Here is a 12,470-nt window from a genome sequence, read left to right as displayed (position 1 = left end):
TAAGCAAACATAAAATAAAAAAATTAATAACTTATTACTGGCTCGGAGACAATAGTCAGTATCAAATCACATAAAGAGGCAGACCATGATGGCTTCAGCAAGCTTCAAAAAAAATAATCAAGAAACCTTCCAGGTGAAGAGAACTTCCTGGAATTACCAGAGGGAGAAACAAAAGATTAACATACAAAATTCTTCAAGAAATCGAGGAGATCAGGTAAAAGGCAGAACAAGCCAAGGAACACATAGACGAAGCATTAAAGGAACTCACGAAGATCAAAGAAGAACATAATGACAAATTTAATAGGCTGCAAGAATCCATATAAAGACAGCAAACAGAAATCCAGAATACTAACAATAAAATTTCAGAATTAGACAACTCAGTAGAATGAGAGCAGAATTGAAGAAATGGAGGTCAGAATTACTGAGATGGAAGATAAAGCATTTGACACCAACATATTTGAGAAAAATCAGATAAAAGAATTTTTCAGTATGAAGAAACTCTAAGAATTATGTGAGACTCTATCAAGAGGAATAACCTACGAGTGATTAGAGTACCAGAACAGGGAGTATAACAGAAAATACAGTGAGAATCGTTGATACTTTGTTGGCAGAAAACTTCCCTGATAGCATGAAAGATAAGAAAATATCTACCCAAGATGTTCGTCAAACCCCACACAGGGCAGATTCAAAAAGAAAGTCACCAAGACATATTATAATCAAACTTGCCAAAACCAAGGACAAAGAGAATTTTAAGAGCTGCTAGCGATAAACAAAAAGTCACCTACAAAGTAGAATCGGTAAGACTAAGCTCAGACTACTCAGCAGAAACTGTGCGAGCAAGGAAGGAATGGATGAAATATACAAAGCTTTAAAGAGAAAAAATAGCCTAAAAAGAATTATACATCCAGCAAAACTGTCCCTTAAATACGAAGGCAAAATTAGGACATTTCAGATAAACAATAGTTTAGAGATTTTGCAAAAACCAAACCGAAATTCCAAAACATACTAAAGGGAGTCCTCCGGTTAGAAAATCAATAACATCAGGTAACATCCCAAGACTAGAGCACAGGACAGACCAACCAGATATCAATCCAGATAGGAAAATCACAAAATTAAATCAAAGGTAAAATGCTCAAAACAGGAAAACAGAGATGTCATTATGTAAAAGATGACATTAAAACAAAAATGAGGGACTAAAAAATGTAGTCATAGATCTTTCTTGTGAAGAGGAAGTCGAGGTGATATAAAGACATAAAAGATTGGTTTGAACATAGAAAAATAGGGGTAAATATTAAGGCAACCACAAAGGAAACTAACAATTGTACACATCAAAATAAAAAATGAGAAAAACAAAAAGACTCTGCAAATACAAAAGAAACAACAGTGAAAAAGAGGAAAGGAAATATATAAGAAAAAAATAACTCAGCACAGAAAATTAAGTGGATGAAAGAAACAGTCAACAACACAAAAAAAGACATCAAAATGACAGCACTAAACTCACACCTATCAATAATTATGCTGAATGTAAATGGACTAAATGAACCCATAAATAGACAGAGAATGGCAGAATGGGCTAAAAAAAAAAAATCCCTCTACATGCCGCCTACAAGAGATACACCTTAGACTTAAAGACACAAACTAAAACGCAAAGGATGCAAAAATATATCAAGCAAACAACAATCAAAAAAGAGCAGGAGTGGCAATATTACTTTCTGACAAAATAGACTTTAAAGTAAAATCCACCACAAAGGATAAAGAAGAACGCTATATAATGATTAAAGGAACAATATGCCAGGAGAATATAACCATAATAAATATATATGCACCCAATGACAGGGCTCCGAAATACATGAAACAAACTCTAACACCACTGAAGAGAGAGATAGGCAGCTCCAAAATAATAGTAGGAGACTTCACACACCACTTTTGGAGAAGGACAGAACATCCAGAAAGAAGCTCAATAAAGACATGGAAGATCTAAATGCCACAATCAACCAATTTGACCTCATAGACATATACAGAGCACTCCACCCAACAGCAGCCAAGTATACTTTCTTTTCCAATGCACACGAAACATTCTCTAGGATAGACCACATACTAGCCCATAAAGCAGGCCTTAACAGAATTTAAAACATAGAAATATTACAAATCATCTTTTCTGACCATAAAGCCATAAAAGTAGAAATCAGTAACAGAAAAGCAAGGAAAAAAAATAAAACACATGGAAACTGAACAAAACCTTGCTCAAAAACTACTCAGATATGGAGGAAATTAAGGACAGAATAAAGAATCCAATCAGAATGAAAACACTTCCTATCAGAACCTTTGAGACAGCAAAAGCAGTGCTCAGAGATCAATTTATAGCAATAAAAGCACGCATGCAAAAAGAAGAAAGGGCCAAAATCAAAGAATTATCCTTACAACTGAAAAAAATAGAAAGGGAGCAGCATAAAAAGACCTTGGGCACCAAAAGAAGGCAAATAATAAAAATCAGAGAAGAATTAAAAGATACAGAGAAAAGAAAAACAACTTTAAGAGTTAAGAAGGCCAAAAGCAAGTTCTTTGAAAAGATCAACAAAACTGACAAAAGAAAAACAGGAGAGGACACAAATAACCCAAATAAGAAATGAGATGGGTGATATCACAACAGATCAAACTAAAAATAAAAGAATCATAACAGAATACTATGAAAAATTGTACTCCAACAAATTTGAAAACCTAGAGGAAATGGACAAATTTCTAGAAACACACTACCTACCTAAACTAACACAAACAGAGGTAGAACAACTAAATAAACCCACAACAAAAGATGAGATTGAAAAGGTAATTTAAAAACTCCCAACAAAAAAAAGCCCTGGCCCTGAAGGCTTCACTAGGGAATTCTACCACATTCTACCAGAGAAGAGTTAACACCACTACTACTAAAGGTATTTCAGAGCATAGAAAAGGATGGAATACTCCCAAACTCATTCTATGAAGCCAGCATAACCCTGATACCAAAACGAGGTAAACATACCACAAAAAAAGAAAATTATAGACCAATATTCCTCATAAACTTAGAAAAAAATCCTCAACAAAATCCTAGCCAATAGAATTCAACAACATATCAAAAAAATAATTCACCACGACCAAGTGGGATTCATACCAGGTATGCAGAGATGGTTCAACATTAGGAAAACAATCAATGCAATCCATCACATAAATAAAACAAAAGACAAGAACCATATGATCTTATCAATTGATGCAGAAAAGGCATTAGACAAAGTCCAACACCCATTCATGATAAAAACTCTCAGCAAAATAGGCACAGAAGGAAAATTCCTAAACATTATAAAGGGCATTTACACAAAGCCAACATCATCCTAAATGGAGAGAGACTGAAAGCATTCCCCTTCAGAACAAGAATCAGACAAGGATGCCCTTTATCACCACTCTTATTCAACATTGTGCTGGAGGTCCTAGCCAGAGCTATTAGGCTAGATAAAGAAATAGAGGGTATCCAAATTGGCAAAGAAGAAGTAAAGGTATCTCTGTTTGCAGATGACACGATCTTATACACCGAAAACCCTAAAGCATCCTCAAGAAAACTACTGGAACTAATAGAAGAGTTCAGTAGAGTATCAGGATACAAGATAAACATACAAAAATCAGTTGGATTCCTCCACACCAACAAAGAGAACCTCAAAGAGGAAATCACCAAATCAATATCATTTACAATAGCCCCCAAGAAGATAAAATACTTAGAAATAAATCTAACCAGAGACCTAAAAGACCTATGCAAAGAAAACTACAAGACACTACTACAAAAAACCAAAAGAGACCTACTTAAGTGGAAAAACATACCTTGCTCAACATTGTGAAAATCTCTGTTATACCCAAAGCGATCTATAGATACAATGCAATCCCGATTCGAATCAGTGGTATTTTTTAATGACATGGAGAAACAAATCACCAACTTCATATGGAAAGGGAAGAGGCCCCAATAAGTAAAGCATTACTGAAAAAGAACAAAGTGAGAGGCCTCACACTACCTGTTTTCAGAACCTGTTATACCGCCGGAGTAGTCAAAACACCCTGGTACTGGAACAACATCAGATACATAGACCAAAGGAACAGAATTGAGAATCCAGACATCAATCCATCCACATATGAGCAGCTGATACTTGACAAGGGCCCAATGTCAGTTAATTGCGGAAAAGACAGTTTCTTTAACAAATGTTGCTGATATAACTGGATACCCATCTTCAAAAAAAATGAAACAAGACTCAAACCTCACACCACGTACAAAAACTAACTCTAAATGGGTCAAAGACCCAAATATAAAATCTAAAATGATAAAGATCATGGAGGAAAAAATAGGGATAATGCTAGGAGCCCTAATATTGCCATAAACAGTATACAAAACATTATCTAACAATGCACAATAACAATGCACTGGGAAAAAAAAAAAAATTGGGTGCTCCTAAAATTCAAATACTTATGCTCATCAAAAGACTTCACCAAAAGAGTATGAATGGATAAAAGAGACTGTCAACAACACAAAAAAAAAAGACCTCAAAATGACAGCACTGAACTCACACCTATCAATAATTATGCTGAATGTAAATGGACTAAATGCACCAATAAAGAGACAGAGAGTGGCAGAACGGATTTAAAAAAAAAAAAACACGATCCCTCTACATGCTGCCTACAGGGCGATGTACATGTAGGGAAAAAATTTTTGGCTACAAGTCTAATCACGGTATAATCCCTAAACAACAAAAAGACAAATAACCCAATGGAAAAATGGGCAAAGGATATGAACAGGCACTTCACCCAAAAAGACTTTCAGTCAGCTAACTGATACCTGAAGAAATGCTCGTGATCATTAGCCATTAGAGAAATGCAAATCAAAACTGCAATGAGATACCATCTCACCCCAACAAGGCTAGCACTAATCAAAAAAACACAAAATAATAAATGTTGGAGAAACTGGAACACTTTTACAGTGCTGGTGGGAATGTAAAATGGTACAACCACTTTGGAAATCGATTTGGCGCTTCCTTAAAAGGCTAGAAATAGAACTACCATGCAATCTGGCAATCCCACTCCTTGGAATATATCCTAGAGGGATAAGAGCCCACACATGAATACCCATGTTCACTGCAGCACTGTTTACAATAGCAAAAAGATGGTAACAACCAAGGTGCCCATCAACAGATGAATGGATAAACAAATTATGGGATAGTCACACAATGGAATACTACGCAACGATAAAGAACAACGACAAATCTGTGAAAAACACCTCGTAACGTGGAGGAATCTGGAAAGCATTTTGCTGAGTGAAAACAGTCAGTCACAAAAGATAAATATTGTATGAGACCACTATTATAAGAACTCAAGAAAAGGTTTAAACACAGAAGAAAACATTCTTTGACAGTTACAAGGGTGAGGAGGGACGGAGAGGGGTATTCACTAATTAGACAGGAGACAAGAGTTATTTTAGGTGAAGGGCACACAATACAGGGGAAGTCAGCACAACTGGACAAATCCAAAAGTTAAGAAGTTTCCTGAATACAACCAAACACTTCGAGGGATGGAGTAGCAGAGGTGGAGGTCTGGGGACCATGGCTTCAGGAGATGTCTAGGTCAACTGGCATAATGAAGTGTATTAAGAAAACATTGTGCATCCCGTTTTGGTGATGCTAGCAAGCAGCCATCTAAGATCCATCAATTGGTCCCAACTCACCTGGAGCAAAGGAGAATGAAGAACACCAAAGACGCAAGGAAAATATGAGCCCTAAAACAGAAAGGGCCACAGAAATCAGAGACTCCATCAGCCTAAGACTGGAAGAACTAGATGGTGCCCAGCTATCACCAATGACTGCCCTGACAGGGAACACAAAAGAGAATCCCGGATGAAGCAGGAGAAAAGTGGGGTGCAGAACTCAAATTCTAGTAAAAAGACCAGACTTAAATGGTATCTGACTGAGACTGGAGGGACCCCAGAGGTCATGGCCCTCAGACTCTCTGTTAGCCCAACACTAAAACCATTCCCAAAGCAGACTCTTCAGACAAAGATTAGACTGGAATATGAGACATAAAATGATACTGGCAAGGAGTGTGCTTCTTAGCTCAAGTAGACACATGAGACTATGTGGCCAGTTCCTGTCTGGAGGCCCGATGAGAAGGCAGAGGGGGCAAGAGCTGGTTGAATGGACACAGGAAATATAAGGTGGGGAGGAGGAATATGCTGTCACATTGTAGGGAAAGCAACTAGGGTCACATAAGAATGTGTGTAAAGTTTTTGAATGAGAAACTGACTTGAATTGAAAAGTTTCACTTAAAGCATAATAAAAAAAAAATCTAAAGCCGGAATTTTGAGAAATTACCACATACCTGTCACATCCTTTTCCCTACCAATGTCCCATTGATATGGAGGTAATGCTTTCTGCTCCTCAAGAAACCACAGCTGCAGGCGAGAGCAGGGGCAACAACAGGCCTGCACTGCCCCCACCCAGTGCAACAGGGATGGATGTCTTTGCAGTGGGGGAGGGGACTCGCTATCTTAGGTTGCCCAGGACAGAGGGGCAAACTGTAATGAAATTAGAATTAAGGAGAAGAAATCAGTGTCACTGCCCTCCCATTTGTCATGCAGAAGAGGCGAACACAGCAGAAAGACCACATCACCTAGACACCTCACCCTCTCACACCTTTGTGAATGGCATTTGCTCTTGGCTGAAAAAAAACTTCCTGTTTTCTCTCTTCCTCTCTCCTCAAGTAATCTGATTATCTGGGAAACCATTTTGGCCATCCCTTACTCCACATTTACAGGACAGTGACTATCACAAGAGAGGGGAATTGGTTCAGAGAGGACAAGGGGAGCCACAGAGCACAGAACAAATGCCCCCATAAACAGTCCCTGTGGACTGTCTTCCAGATGGAGGGACAGGAAACCCACAGAGGCAGGACAAAACCAGGGACCACAGCTCCCCTGAGGATGGGCTAGTGTCTCGTTCCAAGCGGTTGGGCTCATCTCCTCATGTCCTCTCTCTGTTATCCACAAAGAATCACCAGGAACATGAGCATGGGCGTGTGATGGGGACTTGAAAGATGCACAGGCCAGGAGTTGGCCAGAGGAAACCAAACGCAGGACTCAGGTCTGCAGGAGGGATCTGAGGAGCTGCCAAATGCATAGGAGATGCCCACCTGTGCTCAAGGCCGAAATATCTGCTAAGTGGGGGCTCCCCAGGGGACTTCAAGCAGGAAGCTCAGGGATCTTGCAGTGACCCTGGTTTGGCTGATGGGTCTTTTTCTTGTTTACTCATGAGGACTGTAGACACTTGGAAGGAGGGAGGCAGACAGGGACTAGAGTCATCACATCGCATCCATATTCTTGGGAGAGATAACGACCCCCATCCCAACAGATCATAAACTCTTGTACTATTTGTTCCCTCTGATTCCACAATCATCCAGGGCCTTGTCAATCAGCCCATGATTCCCCTCACGTCCCATCTGGACCAGGCCTGGGAGCCTGAGAGATGGAGAAAGGGGAGAGCACAGAGGGGAGCCCAGGACCCTCATGTGGCACCACTCACCCAAGTAGCAAGAAGCCCAGGCTGGTCACTGAAGAACCCTGGCCTGGTCTTGGCTATAGGCAAGACTAAGTGGTGTTGATGAGGATGCAGCTCCCAAATACCCCAAATTTCATCTCCTCTTACTCTCTGGGGAGAGGGAGAAGGTATGTCTTCTCTCCCACTATCAGTGCAGAGGGAGACATGAAAGAACCCCATTTCCTAGCACAGCCCCTCACACTCTCACTCACGCTGCAGTTTCCTCACCTGGGCTTTCCACATCTGGGGATTTCTCCTTCTTGTACCGCCAAAGGACAAAAACAATAGCAGCAACAGCAAGAACACCAACAGCAGCAAGAACGATTGGCTTCAGTACACCACTCTCTTGTACTGAGGACCCACCTGAAAAAGAACCTTATTATCCATTGAGCCCCCCAGACTCATCAGCCTTCTAATCTTTCCCCCCACCCTGGCCATGACTACCAAGTCACAGCACCCTCCAGGATTGCCCCTGCTCACCATTGCTCACAGGCTGTGTAACGTTCTTCCCACTGTGTTCCACTTGGCAGCTGTACCTCTGCTCCTCTCCTTGGGGGAGCCTTGTGGACACCCAGGTCTCATAGGTCCCATTTCCATCTGGCAGGATACACCCGTGGTTCTGGGAGTCCGTGCTTAGGGGTTCCCCATCCTGAAGCCAGGTCAGTGTGATTTTCCGAGGATAGAAGCCAGCAGCCCTGCACATCAGGGTGACGTTGCCTTTCACGGCCTTACTGACAGTCACGTTCACTGCTGGGGGCACTGGGAGGGGAGAGGGCAGAACCAGTGAGGTACGTGGCCAAGCCCTGTCTCCAAGTCTAAGGGAGACAGAACAAGTCTGGTCCTCTCCACCTTTCCTACTTTGTTCTGAAGCCATATTTACCCACCAGCTCTCAGACTCCATGCCGCTCCCAAGTCTGGGACCATACAACCCCCAATTCCCTAGACTGACAGGAGAATGGGGCCCTGGGTTATAGCCTCACTCTCTGGAGCCACATGTTTGATGCTGCAGAGGGGAGGTGGTTAGGGGGCTCCTGGGTCATGGGGGCTAAGAGAGAACTCTCCAGGGTGAGGTAGGCTGAGAGTCAGATGGGGTAGGGCCACAGCCTAACATTCACCTTCCCAGGTTCAGTTTTCTTTCTGAGGGTCCCCTGCTTTCCTGAATGTTGACACTGGACAGGTCATTCCCCCACCCACCTGTGCATCTTTACCCAGTGGCTTTAACAGGGTGGGCAACTCAGAATACAATGTGCCAACAGGACATATACGAGTCCCATGGGACAGGACAGGTTTCTCTCAGGTAATGCAAAGTGAGGGGGTTCCAAAAGACAGGGGAAATGAAGGCCCTTCCCCAGTGTCAGTACCTGTCCTCTCCATGAAGTTTCTGCCAGAGGTTGAGTAGCTCCGCAGTCTTTTGCAAATATCTCCCTGCACATGGTGATGGTAATATTTGTGTTTATCCCCATCTGTATCCCATGTCTTCTTGATTTCCAGTGCCAAGGTCTGGGTTGAGGACAGGGGAACCGTCCATCTCTGGGTCCCCGGGTCATAGGAGAGGAATGGCTCCCCATCGTAGCAGTAATCCCAGATGCCCATGGAGCTATAGTCTTCCTGGATCTCACAGTGCAGCATCTCCTGAAAGGAATGCAAGCCTGCCCCCACCCAGCAGTGACTTCTCCATCCCTGGATCTCTCCACCTCCACCACCCAAGATGAAAAACTCTACTCTAGAGGGCCCTCCCTTTCCCCTCCATTTTTTTCCTGAGAGACAACTCATATCCTTGCTGAATTCCACAGATCCCCCTCCCCATTCCTGTCACCCACATCTCAACTAAATCCAGTGGAAAGAGACAGAGCTCCACCTCTCTTTCCCAAATCTTGGAGGAACAGTCCTCACATTCCCCTGCCTCCTCCCCACTCTTACCTCCTTTCTGATCCTGCAGCTTCATGATGTCTGACAGAGTCATTCTTAGTTTCTTTCCCATGTCTGTCAAGTCCTTGTTCTCTGCGTCCCAGGTCTCAGCTCCCAGGTGGGCTTCTGCCCAAGGCCCCCGGGGCTCTGCCCTATCTTTCTTATGATCATAGTGCAGGTAGGGCTTTCCATTTAAATATCCTTCAGCCAGGAATCCTGGTTCGATAAATCCATCCTGGGAGATCACCTTGATTTGATAAAGAAGACTGTAGTGTCCTGGAGAAGGAGGAAGCCGCAGGTGAAACATTTCCTAGAAATAACTGCACATTAAACATTTAATAGACACTTCTGCGGTCCTGGCTCCCTAGTGATGGAAGTGGTACAGATGTGTGCCCACGGACTTTGGTAGGGGACTGGTCACACCCACAAGAAAGTTAGGGTTAGAAAACCATCACAGGTGAATGGGCAGTACTGGGAGAAGACTCCCTATGGGGAAAGACCAGAGCCAGCTAAGTGGGAAAAACAAGGATTTAGGTCAGTGCTACGAGGCAGAGACAGCCAGCTGGGGTCAGGGAACCAAAAGTGTAGGGTGAAGGGCCAAGGAACTGGGCACTTGGACCAAGAACAGTGTGGGGTCTGGGGGAGATAGGAGGGTAAGAGGAACAGGGAGATGGTGGTGAGGGTCAAAGACTGGTGGGGGGCATGGGGCAGGGATGAACTTGAGTTACAGTGAGATCAGGAGAGAAGATGACAGCCTATGTCGGGGGGCATGTGGGGTGATGGCAAAGGTCCCATAGGAGGGTGGTTGTGAGAGATGTGAACTTGGTGCTGGCCTAGACAGGTGGCAATGTCCCAGGGTGGAGGAGAGAGGTGCAGAGACACCAGGAAGGAAGGGGATCCAACACCTCACAGGTGAAAAAAGGAGGCCATAAAGGAATAGATTTGGATGAAGGCTTGGGGAACAGCTGCACTGGACCAAAGCCTGTGGTAGGGAGGGCCAGGATTAGACACAGGCACTGGAGCGGGGAAAGAGGGTAGACTTTCAATATCTCTCCCCCTGCATGGACCTGTGTGGACCTAATTCAGGAAAATATGTGCTTGTTGGCATACTGCAACTGTTTCAGCTGTGCGGTGGACAAGTCGGTGCTCGATGTTCGACACTGCTTTCCTGAATAAACAGGGTCCTCACCTACACATATCAGGGGACTAAGGACTGGTAACTCCACCCAGGTCACCTGGCCACCCGCGACAGGGGTCCAAGGATGACTGGTACCTCAGAGTCCTTACAACCAAAAGCCTTGGGTGCCCAAGGTCCATCTGCCGAACCCATCCAATGGTGCACTCTAGGAAACAGGATGTGCTTTCCTCACACTCGGGGGACAGTTGTCAGCCCCCTGCCTTGTTCAGAGCATGACCCCATGCTGCAACCAGATACCGGTACCTACACCAATCACCCCTGCCCCTATAACACTGTAGGATACAGCCTGTACCACACTATTGATGACCAACTACCTGGACACCTGAGTTGAACCCGTAGAAGAAAAGGGTATAGACTCCTAGGCTCATATACGTGGTAAGAGCTCTACCCATCTGGTAAACAGGACGTTGGAGTTTCAAAGATGAAAATAAGCAAGCTCACTCAAGCAACTTGTTTGAGCATATCAAAACAAAACAAAGGCAGAAGCTAGGATATAGTATGCAAACATAAAATAAACTAATGTGTAGATGGAATGTAGACAACAGTCAATATCAAATCACATAAAGGAGACCATGATCGCTTCAACAAGCTCTCAAAACAAAGAATCGAGGGATATTCTGGATGCAGGTCCCTTCCTGGAATTACCAGAGGCAGAATACAAAAGATTAATATACAGAACTCTTCAAGACATCAGGAAAGAGATCAGGCAATACACAGAACAGACCAAGGAACACACAGATAAAGCAGTTGAAAAAATTAAAAAGGTTATTCGAGAACATAATGAAAAATTTAATAAGCTGCAGGAATCCATAGAGAGACAGCAATCAGAAATTCAGAAGATTAACAATAAAATTACAGAATTAGACAACTCAATAGAAAGTCAGAAGAGCAGAATTGAGCAAGTGGAAGGCAAAATTGGTGAGACTGAAGATAAAGCACTTGAAACCAATATATTTAAAGAAAAATCAGATAAAAGAATTTTAAAAAATGAAGAAACCTTAAGAATCATGTGGGACTCTATCAAGAGAAATAACCTATGAGTGACTGGAGTACCAAAACAGGGAGGGATAACAGAAAATGCAGAGAGAATTGTTGAAGATTTGTTGGCAGAAAACTTCCCTGATATCGTGAAAGATGAGAAGATATCTATCCAAGATGTTCATCGAACTCCACATAAGGTAGATGTTAAAAGAAAGTCGCCAAGACATATTATAATCAAACTTGCCAAAACCAAAGATAAACAGAGAATTTAAAGAGGAGCTAGGGATAAACGAAAAGTCGCCTACAAAGGAGAGTCAATAAGAATAAGCTCCGACTACTCAGCAGAAACCATGCAGGCAAGAAGGCAGTGGGAGAACTTACATAAAGCATGGAAGGAAAAAAACTGCCAGCCAAGAATCATATATCCAGCAAAACTGCCTCTCAAATATGAAGGCAAAATCAGGACATTTCCAGACAAACATAAGTTTAGCAAATTCATAAAAACCAAATAAAAATTACAAGAAATATGAACGGGAGTTCTCTGGTTAGAAAATCAATAACATCAGATATCAACTCAAGATTAGAACACTGGACGAGCAAATAGATATCAACACAGATAGGGAAATTACAAAAATAAATCAAGATTAAAAAAAAAAAAAGCTCAAAACAGGGAAGCAGCAGTCATTATGTAAAAGAAGACACAATAAAACAATACAAAAGGACTAAGGAATGTAGTCATAGATCTTTTAAATGGAGAGGAAGACAAGGCAATATAAAGAAATAACAGTTAG

The 12,470-nt window shown here is 42.4% G+C and overlaps 1 protein-coding gene across 2 annotated transcripts in view; it reads right to left on the bottom strand.

Annotated features, from left to right (window-relative positions):
• LOC104847175 (MHC class I polypeptide-related sequence B-like) overlaps positions 1-12,470 on the bottom strand; it is a 35,905-nt gene that overhangs the window by 10,827 nt on the left and 12,608 nt on the right. Inside the window, exons 2-6 of one of the 2 annotated variants that reach the window (XR_010321645.1) lie at positions 9,513-9,776; positions 8,954-9,241; positions 8,073-8,351; positions 7,821-7,955; positions 7,189-7,321 (exon numbers count right to left, since the gene is read on the bottom strand). Coding sequence is in view for 1 of the 2 variants with exons in the window: in XM_064283197.1 (XP_064139267.1) it covers positions 7,821-7,955; positions 8,073-8,351; positions 8,954-9,241; positions 9,513-9,776 (966 nt within the window). In the remaining variant the exon portion in view is untranslated. The remainder of the gene's footprint in view (positions 1-7,188; positions 7,322-7,820; positions 7,956-8,072; positions 8,352-8,953; positions 9,242-9,512; positions 9,777-12,470) is intronic. The other variant, XM_064283197.1, reaches the window with a different exon arrangement.

This window comes from Loxodonta africana, chromosome 1 (assembly GCF_030014295.1).
Source record: "Loxodonta africana isolate mLoxAfr1 chromosome 1, mLoxAfr1.hap2, whole genome shotgun sequence".
Classification (NCBI taxonomy): Eukaryota; Metazoa; Chordata; class Mammalia; order Proboscidea; family Elephantidae; genus Loxodonta; species Loxodonta africana.
This window is presented reverse-complemented; position numbering and strand designations above follow the sequence as displayed.